At 44.5% G+C, this 27,259-nt stretch overlaps 1 protein-coding gene across 4 annotated transcripts in view; it reads left to right on the forward strand.

The window, feature by feature from the left end:
* The window catches only part of epha5 (EPH receptor A5), a gene marked incomplete at its 3' end in the record, with an annotated part of 214,872 nt that overhangs the window by 177,733 nt on the left and 9,880 nt on the right, over positions 1-27,259 (forward strand). For all 4 annotated transcript variants that reach the window (XM_079523692.1, XM_079523690.1, XM_079523691.1 and 1 more), the window contains 8 exons: positions 1,402-1,469; positions 5,043-5,168; positions 5,834-6,019; positions 6,509-6,570; positions 12,681-12,748; positions 15,813-15,954; positions 17,665-17,814; positions 23,695-23,888. In XM_079523692.1, coding sequence (XP_079379818.1) covers positions 1,402-1,469; positions 5,043-5,168; positions 5,834-6,019; positions 6,509-6,570; positions 12,681-12,748; positions 15,813-15,954; positions 17,665-17,814; positions 23,695-23,888 — 996 coding nt within the window. The remainder of the gene's footprint in view (positions 1-1,401; positions 1,470-5,042; positions 5,169-5,833; positions 6,020-6,508; positions 6,571-12,680; positions 12,749-15,812; positions 15,955-17,664; positions 17,815-23,694; positions 23,889-27,259) is intronic.

The raw sequence follows: 27,259 nt of genomic DNA on the forward strand, positions 1-27,259 counted from the left end.
GACGGTGTGCAAATAGACCCGTACGGTTCCCTTGTGGTGTCTGTGTTAAATTAACACCAAGATTTACCACTTACTAAATTGGGACATTGCAAGTCAACACCCTGAGCCACGCTAACACACACTAACATGCATGCACACGCACGCACGCACGCACACACGCACGCACGCACACACACACACAAGCTATACAAATATGTGTCTGACTCTGTACGTGTATTGTGTCACACCACACACATGCGCGCGCGCAATCGTACCAACATGCACACAAACACACAGACCCCCCCCCACAATACAACAGGACGTTAGAGGACTGAGCCAGCACTAAACCCCCCTGACTCATCGGATCCAGAAAACCAAACACTGAGTGACCCCCCCAGGCACATGCACTGATTGCACCCACCCACCCACACACACATGCACACACGCACGCACGCACATCTCTTCCCCCCGCCCCCTACCCCCCACAGTATCCAGCTGCTCACCCTGTAACCCTGGCTACCAAACTGGTTGTGTGTGTGTGTGTGTGTGTGTGTGTGTGTGTGTGTGTGTGTGTGTGTGTGTGTGTGTGTGTGTGTGTGTGTGTGTGTGTGTGTGTGTGTGTGTGTGTGTGTGTGTGTGTGTGTGTGTGTGTGTGTGTGTGTGTGTGTGTGTGTGTGTGTGTGTGTGTGTGTGTGTGTGTGTGTGTGACAGAGAGAGACGAGACGTGCATGCAGCGTGTGTGTAGTGTGTATGTATATATATGTTTGTGTAAAGGATCAAGTTTAAAATCAATGTTCACATTTAATCTGGATTATCTCTGATGCTGCTTGTCTAAATATTGACAAGAAGAAGCTGTCTGGTCTCCATAGAAAAACAAATGCGCACGCACGCACGCACGCACGCACGCACGCACGCACGCACACACACACACACACACGTGAGGTGTACAGCTCTTGTATTGTTGTGGAGTGGTGTACTTAGTTGTGGTGAGATTGTGGAGAATTGCAGTCCTTGCCTTTTCCTTTTGTAAAGTGGGTACGCAATGAAAATGTAACTCTTGAGATTATACAAATAATGACTCAAATGGACCCTTAGGGATACAATTGGCTGGTGAAGGTTTTTGGTTTGAGGGGACATTCTGTCATTATAAACCATGAAACCCTCAGGGTGCTGAAATTGGTGCTGAAAAGCCAAATATCAGGTCAGTCCACACATGAAGGTCAACTATTAACACTGTGATTTGGGTCTCGGTGTGCTTCTTTACTTCTTACGTCTTTGAAGCCTCTTCCAGTGTTTATGTGAGAAGTGTAATATTGTGAGGAGTTTTAATGTGAGGAACTTGTGTGCGGGCTGTGCATTCATAAATGCTCACAGCAGGTGCGAGTGTAAAGTAAGTGTTTTTCTTGTGTTTCTTCCTGTTAGGCGCTGTGGCTACAGCAAGGCCAAGCAAGATCCTGAAGAGGAGAAGATGCACTTTCACAATGGCCACAGTAAGTCGTGTGTGTGTGTGTGTGTGTGTGTGTGTGTGTGTGTGTGTGTGTGTGTGTGTGTGTGTGTGTGTGTGTGTGTGTGTGTGTGTGTGTGTGTGTGTGTGTGTGTGTGCGAGTGTGCGAGTGTGCGAGCGTCTGTGCGAGCGTCTGTGTGTTCTGTTGTAGTTCCAAACCATGTGTATTTTTGTACATGTGTACACCATTTTTTGTCTGAGGTCATTCTGAGTTTAAACGTAGACGTACTGTACTGGGTTCAAATACCGGTCAGGTCTCTGTTAGCTCATTCATCCTTGTAGGTACACGCATGTGTGTGTGTGTGTGTGTGTGTGTGTGTGTGTGTGTGTGTGTGTGTGTGTGTGCGCGTGCGTGCGCGCGCGCACGCGCGCGCGTGTGTGTGTGCGTGCGTGCGTGCATGTGTATGGGTGTTTGCCAAGGAAAAAATCTTAATTCCAGGAGCAATCTTTTTTGAATGACACAGCTCTAAGTCCGCTGCTTGTATTTGTATGTATGGGTATGAGCGATAGCAAAAGAGATTCAGGTTGTGTTTGCATGTGTGTATCAGCTTGGGGCACACCAAGCTACCAAGTGATATGATTAATGGGCAGCGACAGCTTAAAATATTTGACCACGTGTTGGGATTTCTGGCCTTGGCCAAGCAGGGCCAACCCAAGAGATCTACATGACTTTGACTGACTGTCACTGAGTGATGAAGTTGTGTTGGCCTAACAACAGACTACACAATCGTATCGGACTCTCTTTTTCGCACAGCCTGGGAGTCAATGGGCACTGATGGGGCGCTTGTTTTACAGCGCCGGCTACTACTAGTAGGGCGTGGTTATATAACCTCACAAAAACTACGCCCTAAACCCTAAACTTAACCTGTAAAATAAGTCCCACACAATCACAGAACAATCATCAGCCAGCCTAACAACTAAATAGCCAATAGCAGATGAATCATCCCCTCAGGCTGTGGGACTGAGAGCAGAGCGCAAGTGCAAAATGTTGACCTGGACCTCATTCTGGTGGAATACTGTTATTTTGGTACTGGTGCAGGTCAACATAGCATGTCATTAATAATTAGAAATAGAGAATTTGCGAGAATTCGCACTCCCGCAACTTCTCACATTGCCCATACTGTAATACGGTGTGTAGGATGGGTGACAAATTCCAAATGTACTTTGTCAATGAATTTAGCTTTCTCTCTCCATTCTGTCATAAACTATAGTAAAACCAAACCAAAACAGGGCGGCGGTGGCTCAGGGGGTAGAGTGGCTGGATGGTAACTGCAAGGTTGCCAGTTCGAACCCGGGCTCCCCCAGAGTTGGTGTCGAAGTGTCCTTGCACTATATATTTCTAAAACTATGAAACATTTCAAAGATTTATTTTCAGGCAAACATGTCCACCATAAGAACCTAAATAGGTTTGAATGGGGTTTACGGGGGGGACATATTTTGACAGCAGAAACTGCCTGTCATAATTTCTCCTCTCTATTCCAAAGCCCCCCCAGGTACATTATATATTTAAACTATTTTCAGCAATGGTACACTTTTGAAACAGACTTATTTTTATTCTGCCAAGCTGCTGCCATTGGAGTTTGTCTCAGCTGGTCCTGCCTGCTCTCATCTCATCAGAATTTGGGAGACTTTCAAAGTGGTTGTGCAACAAAATGCATTGTAAAATACTAGCCTGGTGCCCTTTGCCCTCTGCAGCCTACTGGGGAACGATGCACGGTGGACATTCATACCCCCCACTAGCCTGGTGCCTGTTGCCCTCTGCAGCCTACTGGGGAACAATGCAAGGTGGACATTCATACCCCCCACTAGCCTGGTGCCCATTGCCCTCTGCAGCCTACTGGGGAACGATGCACGGTGGACATTCATGCCCCCCACTAGCCTGGTGCCTGTTGCCCTCTGCAGCCTACTGGGGAACGATGCACGGTGGACATTCATACCCCCCACTAGCCTGGTGCCCATTGCCCTCTGCAGCCTACTGGGGAACAATGCAAGGTGGACATTCATGCCCCCACTAGCCTGGTGCCCGTGGCCCTCTGCAGCCTACTGGGGAACGATGCACGGTGGACATTCATACCCCCACTAGCCTGGTGCCTGTTGCCCTCTGCAGCCTACTGGGGAACGATGCACGGTGGACATTCATGCCCCCACTAGCCTGGTGCCTGTTGCCCTCTGCAGCCTACTGGAGAACGATGCACGGTGGACATTCATGCCCCCCACTAGCCTGGTGCCTGTTGCCCTCTGCAGCCTACTGGAGAACGATGCACGGTGGACATTCATGCCCCCCACTAGCCTGGTGCCTGTTGCCCTCTGCAGCCTACTGGAGAACGATGCACGGTGGACATTCATGCCCCCCACTAGCCTGGTGCCTGTTGCCCTCTGCAGCCTACTGGAGAACGATGCACGGTGGACATTCATGCCCCCCACTAGCCTGGTGCCTGTTGCCCTCTGCAGCCTACTGGAGAACGATGCACGGTGGACATTCATGCCCCCCACTAGCCTGGTGCCTGTTGCCCTCTGCAGCCTACTGGAGAACGATGCACGGTGGACATTCATGCCCCCACTAGCCTGGTGCCTGTTGCCCTCTGCAGCCTACTGGAGAACGATGCACGGTGGACATTCATGCCCCCACTAGCCTGGTGCCTGTTGCCCTCTGCAGCCTACTGGAGAACGATGCACGGTGGACATTCATACCCCCACTAGCCTGGTGCCTGTTGCCCTCTGCAGCCTACTGGGGAACGATGCACGGTGGACATTCATACCCCCCACTAGCCTGGTGCCTGTTGCCCTCTGCAGCCTACTGGGGAACGATGCACGGTGGACATTCATACCCCCACGCGCAGCTATGCCATATCAGTGGTGGAAAAAGTACTCAAATGTTTTACAAATGTTGTAAAAGCATCAATACTGCAATATAGAAATACTCCGTTACAAGAAAAAGTCCGGAATCCAAAATGTTATGCAGAATGTCCCGTTTCAACTTTTCAAATGTTTAAACATCTTTTTTGACGCATTGTGAGCTTGTAGATCTGCTATTTTCAAATGGCCGAAATATATAGGGCTGAAGTGGTTAATGTATGTTTTGTAACAATAATCCAAAGGTACAAAGTAACCAGTAACTAAGGTAAATCTAGTGGAGTAAAAGTACAATATTTGCCTCTGAGATGTAGTGGAGTAGAGTATTGGAAATTAGAAATACTTGAGTAAAGTACCTGTAAATGGTACTTAAGTACAGTACTTAAGTAAATGTACTTAGTTACTTTAGTTTACACCACCCATTGTACCTACAGTATGTAATTGGTTTTCAAAGCAATGGGCGTATAGGTTTGTTAGCAGTTTGGCACAGGTTTTCTCCGGCGTCCGAGCCCTTTTGGTGAATGCAAATGTCAGACACATCAGCCTGGCTATGCGAGACTACCCCACTCGCAGTGAATGACCAGAGGGGGGATATCAAATGCAGAGGCATGGACTTTCCACCCCCTCCCAAACCCAGAAAATGTCACCTTGATTATGCATGCTTGATTATGTGTTGTTGATGGTGTGTTTGCATTTGTATTTGCAGTAAAGTTCCCAGGGGTTCGTACCTACGTTGACCCCCACACCTATGAGGACCCCAACCAGGCAGTTCATGAATTTGCCCAGGAGATTGATGTTTCCTTTATCTCCATAGAGAGGGTCATAGGAGCTGGTGAGTATACTGCGTCCGTGCGTGCGTTGTGAGAACGTACTTATCATCATACATCACATTCCGTGTTCAGCCAATCAAATCATCACAAATGTCAATCCCAGACAATCACTTTTGGCGTCTTCACTTTCTGCCCTCACTTTTATCTTCAATATACTAGCGTTTGGTTGGTTTTCACAACAGTGACACAAAAGTGTCACTGTTGCACAGCCTAACACACACACACATATTAACTGTATATGATGATTTCGGGTGTGACAGTACAGTGACAGTACAGTAGAGGGACCCCCTGGGGACCCCCACACGGTAACTGTCATTTCTCAACCGTTTTGGACGCGGGGCAGCTCGCCGGAACTGGCCCGCCACCCTGGGTGCGTTCCTGGGGGTCTGGATGTTTCGGGGACGCCCCGGGGACGCCCACATGGCGTTGCACCACTTACTTCACACGGGTGTGATTTTTTTTAATATTTTTGGGACTTTTCTTCCTTTATTGGATAGTACAGTGGAGATTGACAAGAAATGGGGAGAGAGTCAGGGAGTGACACGCAACGCAGCAAGGGTCCGCCGGGCTCGGGAATCGAACCCAGCCGGACTCAATGTCAGGCTGCATCATAGCCTATATATGGTGCGCGCCTCAACCGCTCGGCCATCTGTCCCTTGTTTCTCAGGTGAGTTCGGAGAGGTATGCAGCGGACCGTTGAGGCTGCCAGGGAAGCGGGAGATCCAGGTGGCCATCAAAACGCTGAAGGCTGGCTACACCGAGCAGCAGAGGCGGGACTTCCTCTGGGAGGCGTCAATCATGGGTCAATTCGACCATCCCAACATTATCCATCTGGAGGGCGTGGTCACCAAAAGTGAGTCGTCAGGCATGTCGTTTCCTATGCAAAGTAGTGATTTAAAGTCATACTGTGCAACATTCATTGCAGTAGTCCTTGTCTATATGGACGTAGCACTCGAAAAGGAATGCTGGAAGGTCTATTAATATTAGGAGTGGTTATTGTGAAAAATATACCAGCGACTTTCAAAAAGTACTTTTGTTTAATTGAAAACGGTTAACACACAGTATGACTTTAATAAATGGTGTTTTAATTTTTTATGATAGAAATCGGTTTTAAGGTTTCTGAACTAAAGCATTGTGGAAGGTTTACCCAAATATAGACTGTAAAAAGCCTTTAACATTGTAAGACTTTACCTCCCCATTGACATGCACTATTTACTGGCATGCAAACGTTTCCTCCAATTCATCAGTTCCATATTACGGTAAAGCAAGTAACCAGCATTTCATGTACCAATTTCAGCCAGTAATTCTATTTTTTTTTTTAATGTTCTGTCTTGTTTCTCAGGCAAGCCTGTGATGATCATTACCGAGTACATGGAGAATGGATCTCTGGACACCTTCCTCAAGGTAAGAGGAGAGGATAACTACAATATGAAAAGGAGGAAGGAGGAAGGAAAGGTATTATACAGAGAGGAGGAATGTTTTTGGAGTGGTGGAAGATTATAGGAAGTAGAGAGAGAATTGTGATTGTGAAATGGGATGATAAGCAATCAATTATGTTTTGTTTGTTTTTTTTGTTTTTTTTGAGAGGCAAGAGAAGGTAGTCAAAATGCTATACAGGGAATGCTGTAGTTGCAAATTTGATCAGGGTTTGATTTGTACAACATCCCGATATAGGGATGCCAGGGTTAATATACATCCATGGTTGACATGGAATTGTTTGAGAATCACTGATTGGTGGTGTGTCCTTGGTCAAGTGTGATCACCTGGATCAGTGTTCCCCAATCAGGACTGGACCAGGACAATGTTGATACAGTAACATTATATTTTACTGTACGTATGTTTTTGGTTTGGACATTTGTGTAATGTGAGACCAATACATCTAGTATCTCAGCACTGGCTATGTTTAAATAGTGTAGACAATAATAAGGTTTTGGTCTGCACTAGTTTCATGTATGGATGAATTAGTTTGACCACTTGAACCCCAGCATATATTATATTCTGGGGGTAAAATTAGACAAGAATAGCCAATCTACAAGATCAAAAAACATGTTGCAACGCCATGTTGTGAGATTGTAAATGGGTTATTTTTGTCAGAGATGTATTTGTTTTGGAGGAAAATAAGCGATCTGAGCCAACTCAGGTCCAGTTCACTAAGTTAAGAGGGTTGACAGTATATTGGCAGGTTCATTAACGCAGCTTTGTTTATTAATATTGGCACCTTTGGCCCGGTGGAGTATTATTCTTTTACCACTTGCCCAAATATAGGGTCATACTTCATACCTGTAGATGACCTTTTATAACGGGGTGGAGGGTTTTGTTTTTGAGTGGTGTAAACCACTCCTACAACTGGCTTTGTTAGTTTACGTGTCTGTTCGTACCAAAAAATGAGCATGGTTGCTATGGTCACCCAGTTCACACGGGTGTGATTTAATTACGTCAGACATTACGTCAGACCACAGTTGATCAGTCTATATAAGACCTTACACCACTCAGTTCACACGGGTGTGATTTTTTGTTTTTGAGAGGCACTAGCCCCTCCTATGCACAGCTTTGTATACGTCCGTATTAGCACGGAATGTTTGTAGCACGGTATGTGATGATTTGATTGGCTGAGCACGGAATGTGATGTATGATGATAAGAGCTTAGTTTGACCACTTGAACACATATTATTACATGCGAGTCCCACTGTGAGACCAGTAGATCCATCCATCTAGTGTCTCAGTGCTGGTGTGCTTAAACAGGGTAGATGGATAGACAATAATATTGTAGTGGTGTGCATAGTGCACTAGTTTGTGATCATTTAGTTAAAGTTTTATTGGCAGCAGGTTGAAGAGAGTTAGGACTGTATTCACGTAGTCAACACATTTCCTTATTATCGGCACCTTCGGCCAGGTGTCATTAGTCATGACCGCCAGTTCCCACCTGATGTCGTGTGGGAGTCCCGACTGCTCCAGACCATACTGAAGTACTGCCAGCTGGCATAATGTCTTCAGACTCGTCCTTAAGTCTAAGATGTGTACATGTGGACATCCTCCAAAGAGGATGATACGATCCCCCACCATACAACAGCACATATGGGTCATCTTGCATGGGCGTTTCCCCATGGGCTCAACCTTCTTCCACAAGAAGGTCTCTGGGTTGAATTTCCACATATCATTGAATATCCGAATATCCAGAGGGAAGTTGTTACCACCAAATATGTACAGCTCTCCATTGTAGGCAAAGGCTGAATGGCACTTGCGGCTTTCTGGAAGAAGCTGTTCTGAAGGCGTGCTCCGCCAGAGGTTGGTCTCTGTGTCAAACACTGTTATGTTGTTGATCAGGTCCTGGTCCCCTTCGCCCCCGAACACAAACATCTTTGTCCCGATGATGGTGGCAGAGTGATCAGCTGAAGCAGGGGGCGGAGAGCCTCCGGTGTTAATTAAAGACCAGACCATCGCGGCGGTGTCTAGCTTGTGGAGGTCATCATTGGGCTCCCCAGTCAGCATGTTGAATCCCCCATAGATATACATCACCTTCCCCAAGACACAGGCCGAGTGCATCGATCTCTCCTTCGGAACAGTCCCGGAAACCTCGGGTTTGAACCATCTGTGTGTGTCAACCTCAAATGCATAAAGCACATTGCAGTTTCCCCCCGAGATGTCAAATGCATTTCTGTATTGGTCGATTGCAAAATCCACTATTCCCCCCCAGATGTAGACATAGTCTATGAACACAGCCGTGTGGTACAGGCGGTTGGAGGGAACCTCAGGGGGGCGTTCTCTTCCAGTTGTCACTTGGGGCAACTTCATCCAGCGCAGGGTCACTGTATTGAGGACGTGCACATCAACCCTGTCGCTCTTGTTACCGTACCCCCCAAAGGAGTACACCCTGTGCCCCACTGCCACGGCAGGGTGCATGGTTGTCTTTGGTGTTTTATTCAGGGTCACTGTCCAGCGAAACATATCTGGAGGCGTTTCACTCACAACCACCATGGATATAAACATACAAGAGCAATGAGATGCTCTGTAAAAGTGGTATAGGATGTGTTGCACATCACTACCTATATTGTCAAAGGGGCACAAAAGTCATGCAAACCTTTGGCCAATCCGCGAAGGCAATGTGGTGGTATGACCAATCGAGGAAGCCATTGCCTGTTGAATGATCTCCCTAATATGGGAAATGTATCGCCACAGCAACCAGGCCACCACCAACCCAGAGCCATAGAGTATAGACAGAGTTGCAACATTGAGGGGGCAGAAAACAGCCCAGTCACATGGTTCATGTATACTCGCGCAAGCCCATAGACTCCAATGCATTCCGTAAACGTCCGGTGTCCCTATTCGCCAATAGAAGTGTATGTGGAAGAGCCGCCATTGGACTGGCTGCATGAAGTGAACGGAGTTGTCATAACTCTGTCTTACTCTATGGCTCTGCACCAACCCAGGCAAGCTCAGGAAATACTGTACCCTGTGCCACGTTCAGATCTGTGTCAGAAAGGCATTATTATTCATGCTGACCATTATAAGTATTCTTTGTTATTGTATTGGAATATGATTTATAGTGTATTGGCTACAGTTGATTAATGGACTGTGGTGCTCTCAGATGGTCAGGGAGGGCATTCCACAGCTGCGGAGCAGCTGAGCAGAAGGCCCAGTATACTGCATTCCCAGGGGTGTGATCCCAGGCAGGAGAGGAGGAGGAGAAGAACACGCCTGATGTCATTTATTGTGTCTTTGTTTCAAGGGCAGTGAAGCAGTGTGGGGAAACCTGTAGTGTAGGGCAGAAACCAAGAACTATGGGCTTTTACGTTGTGTATGCTCAAACTCAGTCATAAGGTAAATGAGTTTTCGTATACTAGGACATTGTCATTACGATGTGTACTTTAAGGCATATCGATAGATAAAATCAACGTTAGTATATCTACATAAGCAAAGATGTATCACCAGTATAAAAGAAAATCACACCCGTGTGAACTGAGTGGTGCAAGGTCTTATATAGCCTGATCAGCTGTGGTCTGACGTAATGTCAGTGACCATAGTAACCATGCTCATTTTTTTGGGTCCCACGTACAGGTACACACACGTACAGGTACACGCATACATAGACACAAACAGACAAAGCTGGTTGTTGGAGTGGTTTGCACCACTCAAAAACACAGCAAAACAAGTCAACATGACTTCTGTCCATCATGTCCATTTCACATGTGGCTTCGCAATGAATAGAGTTCGACAATCTTGAAACTTGTACTGTACACCTTTGTACAAGGGATGTACCCAGCGTTGAAGAACGTGCAGACTTTCTTCATTGTCTGCTTATTATGAATGTCGGATAAACTGGTAACAACAGATTAATCATAGAGCTGTAGAACTGTGTTGTCAGTACTAACACCTGAAAGTATGTCAGGCCCTTTTTTCATAGATTGCAGGCCTTTTTTTATTGCGTCAGTCGTTAAATGTCAAATTGTCATCATCGATGATGCCTAAGTACTTCTGACACGCTCTAATCCATGCCCTGTGACAGTCTGTGATGGAACCGTCTAAAAACTGTCTGAAACCCTCAAATCTATAATGCATGTCTTTAGTTGTGGACGCATTTAATTTAAGTAAACATCCACTGCACGTTATAAAATCGTACATCTCATGCCTCTTGTAGTAACCTTACTATAATGGTATCATTTTGCACAATGCAGAATATCAATTAGAATTGGAAATTCTACTGCTATTGGTGTAATATCGTAGCTGCCGGGTAGAAACCTTGTCGTATATTTATAAAACCTGCAGACAGAAAAGCAAACCATTTTCAACCTGGTGTCACGATTTTGGCAAATAAACAAATTAACCATTTAACCACTCAAAACCAAATCTCACCTGTTTTTGGCCAATGTTCCCCCCCATAATAAGGATGCTGGGGTTCAAGTGGTTAATACTATGGTGGTACAAAGTTTCTGCCTGCCAGAGAGGATATAATGCAAGAGGGGAGATACAGTTGGAGGCCATCGATATTGTCCTTTTCTTTTTGCTGAGGTTTGCGTGATCTGCGCAAAAGGACAGTTAACCCATTTTGGGCGGGAACCCCTTTTGGTGTTTTAAACATTATGTTATAATTTAGCTATTGAAAAATGAAAACTGGAGGATTTAGAAGGATTTTAAAATTTTGAGGTCGGGCCTAAATGATAAGGGACAATATCGGTGGCACCCAACTGTAGGACACAGCGCTGTGGGAAAGCCATGTAGGAGGAACACAGCTAGATACACAAGGTCATTGGCTCAAACTGTCTGGGGCATGTCTGCAGTATCCATCAAAAAAGCCCACTCTACCACGCTGAAACCAAGGTTAAACTTCAATAAAAGTATCTTGCCCCCAAAATATAGTTGGATAGGATTAAAAAAACGAGTAAACCCTACAGTATATACTTAGTTGAACGGTCAAGTACAATTACAATTTAGGCATTTAGCAGATTTAACACACTTATTCCAGAGTGACCTGCAAGATAATAGCCTACATAGAATGCAGAGACACTGAGACAGTGGTAGTGCCTCAGGAAACTAGGATCCCAGGTAAACCAAGAACCTAGCATCAGTCAAACAATATACCATCGAAATAACAATCTGTACATGAAACTATAGGTGGTAGGAAAACAATCAACCTAGCATCTGTTTAAATAGTATTCTTAACATTGTGCTGAACTAGGCCAGTAGATCCAAACCTTTTCTGGATCAGGGCTCACCCTCCTGACCTCCTAACACGGCAGCCGGTCAGATGGGTTGGGTGGGCCGTGTGCATCTTCAGAGCTTGCTTATTTTAATGATTGTGTTTGTTTCGGCTTGGATCAGTGGAACTAACATAGTATACTTCCTGCTGTTTGCCCCCCGGAATAGGGCTGCTATGGTCCACGTGGTTAGAATCTGATAAAAGTACTGTATGTGTAGAGTGAAAGTATGTGTGTGCCTTGGAGCTGGAGTTCACTGCGGTCTGCGGTACAGGGACAGTGTCGTGCGACTAAGTCTAAAGTGTTACTGAAAAGGCTGCCACTGTGCCAGTTGAATGGGGGTGGGGCGGGCAGGGGTGGGCGTCCTTCTCAAGCGGCGACATGGACATGGCCGTGCTCAACTCTGCGTGGGTCGGTGGTCATGTGGTGACGGTGAGTGCAGGGTTTGTGGTCCGAGCCCAGGCTGTCTGTCCTTCATCGGTTACAGCCGTGCCTGTTGAGCCCACACAGTACAATCCTCTCCTCTGTGGTAATATAAACTGAGAGTGTAACGATTGGCCCAAATGGACCTTTCCATGGGCCAATTCTTGCACTCTCACAGTCTACTGTGCAGCTCTCTGGCAGGGCCTACATGCGGTGTGGAGTAAACCATTCCCAACCTGTGTGCCAGGGCCCACTGTTGGCCCGTGAAGATATATTGCATGTGGGTCCCCAAATAATTCTGTGCGTGCGTGTGTTCGTGTTTGTTTGTCTCTTTCCTGACACAACAACCTCTCTCTCTCTCTCTCTCTCTCTCTCTCTCTCTCTCTCTCTCCCCAACAGAAAAATGATGCTCAGTTTACAGTGATCCAGCTGGTTGGCATGCTTCGTGGCATCGCATCTGGCATGAGGTACATACACTCACACGATGCGCACACATGAAAACACTGTAAAAAAGTGTTTTTTGACATTGTACTAGTTGAGCTGAAATTGTACTAGTCTGTGCATATAAACTCAGTGACGGATCAACCCCTCTCAAGGCCCTGGCGCTTCACCAAATCAAAAGGCCCTACAGATTCAGCCAATTAATTAATTAATTAATTAACATGCATGCATGCGTTTCGCCGTTTAGCGCATATCCACTACTGCCTGCGCTGCCCGCTGACACACAAGACACAGCCGCACTGGGCACAGCCTTTCCAACTTCAGTCTCTGCTAAACTATTATGTAAGGACTAGGAGATTACTTTATGGTTATTAATACAGTCATTAACAGGAAACATGCAGCAGCATGTTTTGTCTAAATTGTCTTTGTGGCCAACAAATGTAGCTACATTTGCAAACAGTGCTGTTGACCATGTTATTACATGGTCCATATAACATGTGTGCACCAACAGACAATGCCAATATGCTATATTAATATTAGAACGTTTTAAAGACAGATTAATTATTGACGACAATGCAACCAATAAGTTGTGGGTGCAACGTCACTGAAAACTTTCATAATAGCAAATTAGCAATTACAATAATTTACTCACGAGTGCTGAAATCGGAGGATGTAAGAACACACTTTTGTTGCATTAGAGCAGGGTAAATATGAAGTTTTGCGCCAAGGTCTTGTGTTTATATTCCTCTTACATAGGCTATGTTATTGTCGCAGCAACAACACACGTTGGTCGGTCTGAGAGAGGGGGCCTTCCTCAGCGAGGGGGCTTCTGATGGCGTCGCTTACTCGCTTCCCCTCTGTCGGAGAAGGAAGCGACGCGCAGCCGTCGGGACCCCACCCCCCCCCCTTGCTGCTAGTATCAGGCTGCTACAGAAACTCTCAGACGAGAAGACCAAAAACACTAGCAGGGGTTCCTGTGTTGCGTTATATTTTTCGACAGAAGCAACAGTTGTACCTATAGTCTCGTACCGGGCCCTGCAAGCTTCGGGGCCTGGCGCTTAAGCTCCACCTAGTTCCATTGTTAGTCCGGCTCTGTATACACTTTGTACTGCATTGTCTGTAACTGCACCTTGAAAAGGTTCTGAAAAATGCCATATCGGTATCGAACCGATCTCAAAATAACCCGATAATTTTCACCGACATTGATGACACAATAATAATGTGAACGTCAATGGCTTTGTACCCGCAGAGCAGCCAGTCTGCCTGTCTCTGTGTCTTTAAGAGCGTCTGCTGTTAGTGGGGAGGGCGCTTACCATCTACTTTCACCAGCAAAACAAAAATGAAAACTTTACAAATTCTGCAATGATTTAAAATAATATAATAATGTAATAAATAGGTATCGGCCAATATGACCCTGCACATAACACATCGGAGATCGGATATCGGTCATAATTTCAATATCATGCATCTCTACTCTACGTCTAAAGAGGGGAAGAATTTGTAAAAACGATAAAAAATTTAAATTTAAATTAATTAAAATTAAAATCACATAAAGGCAACGCTAAGAAAATATAAATGACATTCACAATAAATTATATTTGAATATATCTTTAAAATGTATGTTTGAATTTCCATTTCTGCTAAAGCAGCAAACCTGATAGACTTTGACTAATCTGATTTACAGGAGGCAAAATGGAAGTGGGGGAGACGGGACATACACTATATGTTCTACTCTATTTCAGTACTTCCGATGTACACACTGTGAGATGGAAGCATTTAGAGAATTGTGCGAGCCAGCAGTCTGTCTCAAGAGTCTACTCTGTCCTCAATAACTCCATACTCGGTATCATCATCATCGATGAAATAACAACACAAGTAAAGGCCACCAGACTTCATATTGTTGCTGTCGGGCAGAAACCTCATGTCTCCAAATGTCAACATTTTATGTTATTTTGTAAACGAATGCCCTACTTCATTATACAAGAGTGTTGCATGATAAAAAAATGAAATGAACATAGCAGAAGTTAGAAGTAGTGAAGGAAGCAGAAGGTCAGAACGGGTCACATTGCAATGTGTTGTGAACTTGTAGATTGGCTGTTTTCACTAGTTTAGTTAGGAACTACAACATGCATTTTACATTTGTTTTAAATATTTAATATATTTTTTATGTCCTTCAAACGTATTTCTAATGGTTTGAGCCTAAATCACCACTCTGATATAACCAGTCCATGTCATTTCTATCTGGCATCTAAAGCAGTTTTAGCTGCAGCACCACACTGTCCTGATGTGGTGGGGGCGCTGTGCTGTGTATGCTAATTATTTTCTCCTATTTTTGGGGATAGAAGAAGGGATAGGGAAGCCCAATTTGTTTTTGAAAAGTTGAATTTCATGTTGTAGGACCTTTAAATGATAATAAAAAAGGAACGGCTTTGGACATAGAAGGTTTCCACCCTACAGTGACAATATATTGGATCTGTAACTCAATACCTGACCTGCATTGCAATTTGGTGGTCAAAAGTCAAGGTCAAGAAGATCAATTATTGATTAACACAGGGCCATATACTGTACATAACCTACCACCAAGGCTCTCAAGAAACTACAGTGTACAAAACTCTGCCTCCCACCCAGTGCCGTCGCTACGTATGTATACGCGCAATACGTACTGCGAGTAGGGCAACACGCCGGGCAACAAAAAGTGCCAAAAAGTGCCAAGCCGACCCTCATATTAACACATTTCTCTGCGGCTCCGCCGCGTAATAATGAGCGGCCGTGTGTGCGTCCTCGCAAACAGCGAAAATAGCCGATCTGAATGAGGAAATGCAGCGCTCTCGTCGGGAGGGGGGGGGCAGCACAAATATCCTATGAGTAGGGCGACCAAATGGTCAGCTACGTCCCTGCGCCCGCCTGCTCACCAGAACCCGATCCAAGGACCACATCACACCAGTCCTCTGACCTTCACTGGCTCCCAGTCGAACACGGAATAGATTTCCAGATACCGATACCTACATGCAGGCGTGACAAGGTTGAGAACCAATGGCTTAAGCTAAGGTACAGTTGCATCATTCAGGTCCACTGTGTTATTGATTTCAGGTACTTATCGGACATGGGTTACGTCCACCGTGACCTTGCAGCTCGTAACATCCTGGTCAACAGTAACCTGGTGTGTAAAGTCTCTGACTTTGGCCTGTCCAGAGTCCTAGAGGACGACCCCGAGGCCGCGTACACAACACGGGTAAGACATGACGTGTGTGTGTGTGTGTGTGTGTGCGTGTGCGTGTGCGCGTGCGCGTGCGTGTGCGTGCGCGCGAGAGAGAGCACCACACATACCTGATGTTTTGGGTACATTTAGACTTGGAGGATAGGAGATGGTTCCGATAATAGTAATTTTTCCTGACATCTGTATAGCTATTATAATATGTATTGTGTGTGTGAGGGGGGGGGGGTATTAATATTCCATTAACCCATTCTGTGCGAGAACCCCTTTTGGTGTTTTAAGCATTATGTTCTACTTTAGCTATTGAAAAAGAGAGAGAGAGGGGAGAGGAAGAGAGAGCAAGATGGATGGAGAGAGGGACGGGTGAGCACACAAATGTAACTTTGGACCGAGAAGTCGAAAATTATTAAACGGCACAGTCCTTTAGCAGACACTCTGTCACACACTATATCTCTCACACTCCCTCTCTCTCTCTCTCTCTCACACACACACATACGCACGCGGATGTGCATGCGCACACACACGCACACACACACAGCGGGCTGTAAATTGAGCTGTGTCTCAGGCTGAGAGGAAAGCTGACAGCCGCCAGAGACAGGATGTTGAATCCTGGAGGAGAGCCAATTAGCACTCAGCCCAGGCTCCCCAACAGCCAATTAGCAGTGGGTTCTGCTGCCTGAGCATCCAGCTTCCTGTCACTCTCCACTAAGCTATCTCTGAGTGTGCTTCCCCCTCCCTGACTGTCTGTCTTTAGTAGCGCACGCATGCTCTCTCTCTCTCTCTCTCTCTCTCTCTCTGTGTGTGTGTGTGCCTCTATCTCGGTCCCCTACGCCTATTTCTGTTCTATTTCTTATCACAGGTGTAAGTCCCCTCCCCCCACACACACAACACACACACTGAAAAGGTGTAGTTCCCACACCTTTTCAGTTTGAGACCCAAAAGAGAAATGTGGTCTCCTCAGGACACCACATTTCAAAAATAGTGAAAATACCATGTGACCTTTTTTCTTTTTTTTAAAGATTCGTTTTTTTGGCTTTTTGCCTTTATTGATAGTTATTAGTGAAGACAGACAGGAAAGTGGGAGGGAGAGAAGGGGAGAGACACGCAGCAAAGGTTATGAACGGGACTCGAACACGCGACACGCTGTCAGGCCAGAGCCTGTATGTGGCATGCGCCTGGACCACGTGGGCGCCCCACCATGATTTGACCCTGTAGATGTTTTTGTATTTTCACTATTTAACTTTTTTATTTTTAATTCATGTATTCAATTTTATTTATTTATTTTTTGAAGGCGAGGTCTTTTTTTGTAAAAATAAATAAATAATCTCCTTTCATTGTCAATGGCAAATACAGTATGAGACGTGTGGGGACAAAAGCTGTATATAGGAGGGGGTAAAAATACATTTTTATTTATTTATTTATTTTTTGAAGGGGAGGTATTTTTTTTGTAAAAAAGAAATAAAAATATATTTTTGAGGGGCACTAGCCCCTCCTATATACAGTTTTTGTCCCCACACGTCTCATACTGTATTTGCCATTGACAATGAAAGGAGAAATTAGGTCATATGTGCCTCAAATATGACGTAAATTTGTGGCAAACACAAACATTAAATGCCATTGACAATGAAGGGAAAATGTACGTTGTATGTTCGTGAGATGATGTATAATGATAAGAGCGCCCCTCACTTCACACGGGTGTGATTTCTTTATATTTGTGTGATGTGACAGGGTGGGAAGATCCCCATTCGCTGGACGGCTCCAGAGGCCATCGCCTACAGGAAGTTCACGTCGGCCAGTGACGTGTGGAGCTACGGCATCGTGATGTGGGAGGTGATGTCCTATGGAGAGAGGCCTTACTGGGAGATGTCCAACCAGGACGTACGTTTGACACTTTAAAACTCATTCTGTGCCAATGACGAAAAATACGCTAAAAAGCTCTGAGGTTCACATTGCCAAAAAAATACATAATATTTTGTTTTTTCATTGATTATGTTAGATCGCTGTCTTCACCAACGTATGAATGTAACTAGGTTGCTAGGAAAGCGATAAAACCTGAAATGAATCGGAAGTGAAATAGTCCGCCTCAATGTAAACAGTTTTTTCAAATGCATTTATCTCTGATTCTTTTCCCAGTTATTTTCCCTGGTCCAAACAAGCTTTATTCACGGCTCATAACAAAGCGCTGATGATCAATCACGGTTACAAAATGTACTTTACTCAGCCGTTGTTTACTAAAATACTAAAATAATCTTTTATGTTTTTAAATGTTCTATTATTTATTTTGTCCAAAGGGGGTTCTGGATACAGGCGATCTCCAGCTAAATAATTGATAGTTTGGAACTAAATGGATCCTCATATAGGTCTATAACTCAGAGAATGTACAAATGGGACCAAATGGACCCAATTGTACACTCTCTCTTAAGTTAATCCATTGAGACCTGGAACGCATCCATGTCACGTTAGCGTTTAACCACATTAACCATTAACCCATTTTGGGGCGGGAACCCCTTTTGGTGTTTTAAACATTGTTATAATTTAGCTATTGAAAAATAGCAGATCTACAAGCTCATAGCGCGCCACCGAGTGGCGCGCTATGAACTTGTAGGTCTGCTATTTTTGAAAAATCATTAAAATGTGCCTCAAATCTTTCCGAAAATTGTCATGATTTAGAAAACTTTTTTTTTAAAATTTCGACGTCAGGCCTGAATGGGTTAAGCGTGTCCGTGACCTCAAGGGGGGAAGAGACTGGGGATCCATGAAATTAAAAAGTTTGAAAACCACCGCTTTGAGTCCAGTGAGATGGAAATGTGAGCGTGTGTGTCTGAGGCTCCTGGGCATTTGAATCTGTATCAGCAGTGTCAGACAGCCCGCGGTCCACCGAGGCCGCTACATTAATGCAATTAACACCCATGCTGGTTTTCCAGCACGTTAATTGCCAGCGTCCAGAGGAGTCCAGTGAGTGTGAACCAGTTTAATGGAATATGTGTACTGTGGCTGACGCACATCAGCAAGCAGTCAAAGATGGAAACAACAAAACACTGCTATATACGTACTGTATAAGGGGGTGTTGAAATTAATTTGGCCACCCCCCCCCCCTCCCCTAGGCTACTTGCTCATCTCTGTTCAAAGAGAAACATGTAATTGGGCAAGTATTCAAGGCAAGGTTTCAGACCGATCAGAGCCTCATTGACGTATTCAAGTTAAATATTTCAAAAAGTATAAAACATACATGAAGTTGTGGAGTACTTCTGTGTTCTACTGGCAATAGTGTGTATAAGAAATCTGGCGCTGCGTTTCCTTCTTTTGATTGATTGAATACTTTATTAAAGGACCACTTCACCACTTTTCAACCTATTTTCATATAATAGGTCCTCACTAATAATCATGATAAAATGGCACGATTCTTTTCTACTTAGTCTGTGTCTTATAGGAGGGCTGTGGGCAGTTTAGAAACCGTCTTCCAGTGACATCATCATTAGGCAGATAAGAATTTTACAAAAATGTTTAGATTTTCATTATCGTGAGAACGATGGCTTCCATTTTCGCATTGCAACTTTTCAGAACTAGAAAGCCTGCAGTTTCTATTAGCTTGTATTCCCCATCGATGATGTCACTGGAAGACGGTTTCTGAACTGCCCACAGCCCTCCTATGAGATACAGACCGAGTAGAAAAAAATTGCGCCATTTTTTCATGATTATTAGTGAGGACCTATTATATGAAGATAGGTTGAAAAGTGGTGAAGTGGTCCTTTAACAGTTCAAGTTTATCAACTGTACATTGATACGATTACAATGGTGCTAAAAGGATAATACAAACAGCGAGTTACCATTGTGGTCCTATATGTATTGGAAACAAGCCCTCAGGGCTTTTTGTCAATCTGCAAGACAATCACACAGACAAACAGACCAACCCTCTTAGCTCTTATAGATGGCTAGAGTCCTACCAAAGCCACACATCTGTAGCTCAAGATGTTTATTGAAATCATAACAGGATTGTCACTGAAATGTATACATTATACTTGGATAGAAAAACAGGAGTCTAAGTAAAGAAAAAAATGAAAAGCAGAATATACTTAAACACAGAGAGAATTCAATATATTAGGATGAACATGGGATTACAGGATTAGGATTGCTTTTCTTTACTGTAAATTGCAATATGCACAATGCACAATGTTTTAGAAAGATGCTGTTAAAGTTTAGTTGTTCTAATCTAGACAGTGAGAGTGAGACGGCGGTAAGGGGTGGAGAGAACAGGAGTGACATGGCGTGCATATTAACTGCCGTTGAGCCACAGGAGTGCACCGCAACAGCCATGATTTATTAAAAGCTTTTAATTAGAAGCAAGCTACACTGTAACAATCCTCAGCGCTAATTTAACTCCGGGTGGTATATGAATGTAACCGTCGTTTATATTCGTATCCGCGCGCAGTTGCAAATGGATGAATTAACACTGAGGATTTTTACTGTGGGGTGTCATCACATCACTATTTTAACTGTTATTTTTGACTGTCCTGTCAAGGTCACAGAACATCCCAGCATCACCTACTGTAGATGTGGTGTTAATTCAACTCTGAAAGTGTAAATCAAATTATTAACTGTAAAGGTTAGGGTCCATTTATGCACTTTTTAAAAAAATATTTTTTTTTTGTACACATTCGGTATTATATTATCTCTCTAGATGTTGTGGCATAGCAGGTGCCCCGATGGCCTGTATGTGTATAGTGGTGATAATTCCCCTCTGAATGTGTAAAACAAATGATTAAGCGTAAAGGTTAGGGTCCATTTATACACTTGTGCCCTGATGGCCTGTATGTAGTTATACATCAGAGAAGAATTATAGTGAGAGCGAGACGGAGTAATGGGAGGGAAGAGATAGAGGGAGGGAGGGAGGGAGGGAGGGGGAAACAGACAGAGGATGAGAGAGGGAGAGGGAGAGAAGGGTGGCAGGCTGGCAGCCATAGGGCAGCACTGGGGTCATCTCCATGGAGATAATGATATATGTCACACAAAGTGAATGTGGCATTTCTTCAGTGAGATGCCACACACACACACACACACACACACACACACACACACACACACACACACACACACACACACACACAGAGTACACACAGAGTACACACAGAGTACACTTCATAGACCATATATAATACAGCATTGTTTACTTTATACTCTGCCGTGATGAGACACGTTAGATCATGGATCAGCTTTTGTCGCAGGCAGGTAACATTGTAGGATTGATTGAATACTCCATTAGGCAGAAATATGTATTATATTTGACTGAATCCATCATAACAGCCCTGCACCTGTACAATACCCCCCCCCCCCCCCCCAAAAAAACACACACACCCGCACTCGTACAGAGAAGGATCGACGCACACTAACAGCCAGACACACCCACACACAACCCTCCATTGACCTCATCATGCCTCGTCTCAGCGCGTCTCCTTCCATCGTCTAGTTATTAGGCTGTCTGTCTGACAGAGCAGAGGAGAACACCTTTGATGTTTAATTGAAAGCCTTATAGGATTTTCACTCATTGGCTCTTGAGTGCAGTGTCTCTATCTCTCTCTCTCTCTCTCTCTCTCTCTCTCTCAGTCCTGGACTCGTTCTTTATCTCAAATTCTCGGTTCTCTATTCCCCCCCCTCGCCTTCTCCCTCTGTTTCTCTCTCCGTCCTTTTTCTCTCTCTCAAATGTAATGAGCACTCCTGCTCTCTCGCTCTCTCTCTCTCTCTCTCTCTCTCTCTCTCTCTCTCTCTCTCTCTCTCTCTCTCTCTCTCTCTCTCTCTCTCTCTCCTATCTTTCATCTCTGCCAGTCAACTCTGTAGTCCATTCACGCACACATACCTATCGCACGCACGCACGCACGCACGCACGCACGTGCGCATGTGATGTATTCTCTGTTTGTGCAGATGTGGCATGTTCATTGATGCACGCTGTTATGGGTGTGTTCTCACACACCCATAACAGCGTGTCTGAGAGACGAGGAGAGCGAGAGAGAGAATAGTGTGCACGTGCGTGCGTGCGCCATCATGTCTCGTCTTTCATGCGAGTTTGACACAAGTAAAGGCTGTCATGAACTCAACAAATCAATTCCCTACAGTGTCTTCCACTGGCAGAACTAGGTTGAAGACTGCACACTGGTTTCCACTCGTGCTGGGCAGAGGGCAGTACTGCACACAGATTGGTCTAAATTGATACGATACGATAGATGAATAGATGGATGGATAGATGGATCAATAGAATGGTAAAGTATGTTACTTCAATATAACTAGAACACCTGCAGTGGTAGGAGGTGCTCTCCCTGCTCTTCTATTGAGACATTTAGACGTTGGTGTCAGGTGGAAACACTACTGGCTGACGAGCGCTTCTGACTGAAGTTCAAAGCGCATCATCTTCCCGCCCCCAAGCAGGTGTTGCACTAAAAGTGAAAACACTAATATGTTAACTTAGTCATGAATAAGATTGAATATTTGTAAAATATCATGTTTTGGATAAGTGTGCGTGGAATTATTTGGAATAAGGACCATTTCTTCATTATTATATATTTTTTTCTCAGTGTATCTGTACTGTAAGTAAAAGGCAATCCTTGTTCCTTTCCGACGTCCTAACTTTTCTTCAGAAAGGGAGGTGATACAGTATACAGTAACTACTAATGGACTAATTGAGGTCATTCAGAACATCTGATGGGTGTTCTCAGAACGTTTCTCTCAGAACTTGTGTACCCCCAGATGTCCAAACGCTGGTCCGAACAGGATTGTATTTTTAACGTTTTTGCCAATGTCGAATGGAGAATGTATTGGCCTTTCTATTCATTGGCCTTCATTATGCAGTGAAGCCCAACTGAGACGGAAGCAATTATTTATTCTCTGTCAGGTGGAAACCTCATTATGTCTCATCATGTTACGTTTCAGGATTCAAATTCAGTGCACAAGTAGCAGACATACGAGCTTGCAGATCTGTACATCATGGGCTCCATTTTCGTCACCGCTAAACCCCTTATCCCTAAACTTCTTTGCCTTTTTTTTACTATTTTGAAAAACATTTTTGAATAGTTCAACTAGCCAAACTACATTGACACGTTGTGAGCTTGTAGACTGGCCATTTTAACTATTCAAAAATGTTTTGCAAAATAGTAAAAAAAAGGCAAAGAAGTTTAGGGATAAGGGGTTTAGCGGTGACGAAAATGGAGCCCATAGGGCCCTATCTTACACCTTATCCATAAACTTATTTTGCCTTTTTCTTTTCTTTTTTTTACTGTTTTGAAAAACAGTTCAAGCCGACACGTTGTGAGCTTAAAATAGTAAAATAGTAGAAACTGGCAAATAAGTTTAGGGATAAGGGCTAAGCCATGAAGACATAGGACCAGAATGGAATTTGTGTTATCCTTTTAGCTTTCTTACCGTACAATGTGCTGTTTACATTTCTGACTAATAAAGTATAAAGATATCAAGTAGGTTGTTAATTTAGGGGGGGGACGACAAAAAAAAATGCATATGGAGATATGAGGTTTCTGCACAACAGCAACGATGTGCAATCAGGCTTTGCTTAAAATGTACAATTGGAACCAGGAACACTCTCTCTCTGTCTCTCTCTCTGTGTCTCTGTCTCTCTCTCTGTGTCTCTCTCTCTGTCTGTCTGTAGGTAATCAAGGCAGTGGAGGAGAGCTACCGCCTGCCCGGCCCTATGGACTGCCCCTCAGCGTTGTACCACCTCATGATGGACTGTGTCTCTGTCTCTCTCTCTGTCTGTAGGTAATCAAGGCAGTGGAGGAGAGCTACCGCCTGCCCGGCCCTATGGACTGCCCGGCAGCGTTGTACCACCTCATGATGGACTGCTGGCAGCGAGAGCGCAGCAGCCGTCCCAAGTTTGAGGAGATCGTCTGTCTGCTGGACAAACTGATCCGTAACCCCAGCTCCCTCAAAACGCTGCTCAACTCCTCACACAGGTCTGTCTGCTGGACAAACTGATCCGTAACCCCAGCTCCCTCAAAACGCTGCTCAACTCCTCACACAGGTCTGTCTGCTGGACAAACTGATCCGTAACCCCAGCTCCCTCAAAACGCTGCTCAACTCCTCACACAGGTCTGTCTGCTGGACAAACTGATCCGTAACCCCAGCTCCCTCAAAACGCTGCTCAACTCCTCACACAGGTGAGGAGATGGTCTGTCTGCTGGACAAACTGATCCGTAACCCCAGCTCCCTCAAAACGCTGCTCAACTCCTCACACAGGTCTGTCTGCTGGACAAACTGATGCGTAACCCCAGCTCCCTCAAAACGCTGCTCAACTCCTCACACAGGTGAGGAGATGGTCTGTCTGCTGGACAAACTGATCCGTAACCCCAGCTCCCTCAAAACGCTGCTCAACTCCTCACACAGGTCTGTCTGCTGGACAAACTGATCCGTAACCCCAGCTCCCTCAAAACGCTGCTCAACTCCTCACACAGGTGAGGAGATCGTCTGTCTGCTGGACAAACTGATCCGTAACCCCAGCTCCCTCAAAACGCTGCTCAACTCCTCACACAGGTCTGTCTGCTGGACAAACTGATCCGTAACCCCAGCTCCCTCAAAACGCTGCTCAACTCCTCACACAGGTCTGTCTGCTGGACAAACTGATCCGTAACCCCAGCTCCCTCAAAACGCTGCTCAACTCCTCACACAGGTCTGTCTGCTGGACAAACTGATCCGTAACCCCAGCTCCCTCAAAACGCTGCTCAACTCCTCACACAGGTCTGTCTGCTGGACAAACTGATCCGTAACCCCAGCTCCCTCAAAACGCTGCTCAACTCCTCACACAGGTGAGGAGATCGTCTGTCTGCTGGACAAACTGATCCGTAACCCCAGCTCCCTCAAAACGCTGCTCAACTCCTCACACAGGTCTGTCTGCTGGACAAACTGATCCGTAACCCCAGCTCCCTCAAAACGCTGCTCAACTCCTCACACAGGTCTGTCTGCTGGACAAACTGATCCGTAACCCCAGCTCCCTCAAAACGCTGCTCAACTCCTCACACAGGTCTGTCTGCTGGACAAACTGATCCGTAACCCCAGCTCCCTCAAAACGCTGCTCAACTCCTCACACAGGTGCAGGGAACTAACATACGCTGTTCATTTGTACACGTTTCTGAGTCAAATGAACACAGGGGAGACCTTGAGTTGATCGTTATTTTGAACATGCAAATGAAATAACAAAGCATTAAAAGACAAAAAAGGGGGGAGGGGGTCATTTTAAAAAATAAACAAAAAACCATTTAGTTTCAAATAAAAGAGAAAGTAATGTATGGCATAGTAACAACACCGGAATAAAAATAAGTAGCAAGATAAACAAGATAGTATGTTCATAAATTCTTATACAGTATATCAACCCAACATTACTATTCACTGATAAATATAAACTTTTTTAATATTCTGGTAAATATAAACTGGTGATAAGGTGATGTATAACCCGAAGTGACTTTTCCTCAAGGGAATAAAACGCCTTGAACTAAAATAAACGGGAGATTATGCCGGTTATCTTATTTGAGCAATTATACTGGATATTTTCAGGCATTGGCAGTGAGTCATTACCTCTTAGAAGTACGCAAATAATGCTCCATCTGAGTTCTCCCACACACACACACACACACACACACACACACACACACACACACACACACACACACACACACACACACACACACAAAAGCAGTAAGCACTCTTGATAAATCAATTCCACATTTAACAGCCCACATTTAACAGCCCATGTAATAACATATGACAGATTGTCAGATGAAAAGGAACCCAACAAGGCCAGTCCATGTTCCACACCCCTGCTCCTGTTCCAACGACAGCATGGAGAATGCCCTCGGCTGCTCGGAACATCTCTTTTTGATAGCATGAAGAGCGTTCTTTTGCCACCGTGACAGGCGCATTAGATAATGACAATTTAGATTGGCTGGTGCGTATATGAGCATTGCGTGACAGCATGTAATTACCGGCTCTCTCGCATAGCTGCCAGGGATGTTGAGCTCAGCACTGAGCTCTGCTTCATCGTAAATCCATATAGGCAATTGAACTGTCCATTGAATTGCTTAAAATCTAATCGGTGCTTGTAAGCATTATACTAACACTAGAATAGAAAAACAGAGTCAAAGAAAGAATAGAAAAGAAAAGTAGAATACCCGTTTTAAACACGGAGGGAAGTGAATCATTGCAGGATGAACAAGGTATTACAGGATTAGGATCGGTTTTTGTATTACAATAAAAAGCAATCATCAAAATGACACACGTGTCAAAATGTGAGTAGTAATTGTGAGTTTACATAGTGTTTTCAGGAATAAGTAATAACTAAATACATTATAACTGAAAATGCACTAAAACAAGATTAGGTGAGTGAGTGGCAGCCGTGGCCGAACGGATTGCGGAGCGGTCTTGATACCGGAAGGTCGCCAGTTCGAATCAGCGGTCCGACACGTTAAAATTACCACCGCTGAAGTGCCCTTGAACAAGGCATTGAACCACTACGATGAAATGTTCTATGAGCAGGGCCTGGCTGGAAACACGTTCTTGAGCTTAGCCCAGATACCCTGGGTAAATATAGTAATTATTTCATTTCATTTCAGGTAGAGGTCAAAGTGAAATATTAGATCCAATGGACATAAACTAAAAGGAAGCAAAAGGCCAGACAAAGAGTTGGATTCAAAGCTAGTCTACAGTATATAAGCATGTTTTCAGGACTGAAAGTATGAGGCTGCCCTGAGCTCCTTGCTAAGGTCTTTTTGGGAGACAGAAGTAGTCAGATACCCTGACCTTTATACCCTTTCACTTTAGGCACATCAAGTTTACGCGTAGAGGATATTGCGCACACAAAATTTATCTAAATTGCTATACAGGCAAAAAATGTAATGAAATTAAACTCCAGAAAAGACATTTAAACATGACTGCCTAAATTCATGACCGAACAAGCTATTGCTACTGGTTTAGTTGAGGACATAACGTTGCATGAGCCCTAATAATTGAGTGCTCTCTCTGTCTCAGGGGCATCCTTTGGGGTCCCAGGGGATGGCAATTGCCACCCCCTAGCGTTAACATTTAACCTCAAAATCAGTCATCAATCATGTATATATTCTTCACCTCACCTCTTTTTTTCCTTTTTTGCATATTAATCAGATTTTAGATTGATGTGTAAGTGCATCTCAATTCCTGCCCATCCATCTACATGTGACATGTAACACAAACGTTATTGACTAATGTGTTTTATTGTTTGCAACCATACTATTATGTTTATTAGCCACTTTGCATGTCCTAAAATAATGGCAAATATTTTCAGACATAATTTATTCTT

This window comes from Electrona antarctica (genome assembly GCF_951216825.1).
Source record: "Electrona antarctica genome assembly, chromosome: 16".
Classification (NCBI taxonomy): domain Eukaryota; kingdom Metazoa; phylum Chordata; class Actinopteri; order Myctophiformes; family Myctophidae; genus Electrona; species Electrona antarctica.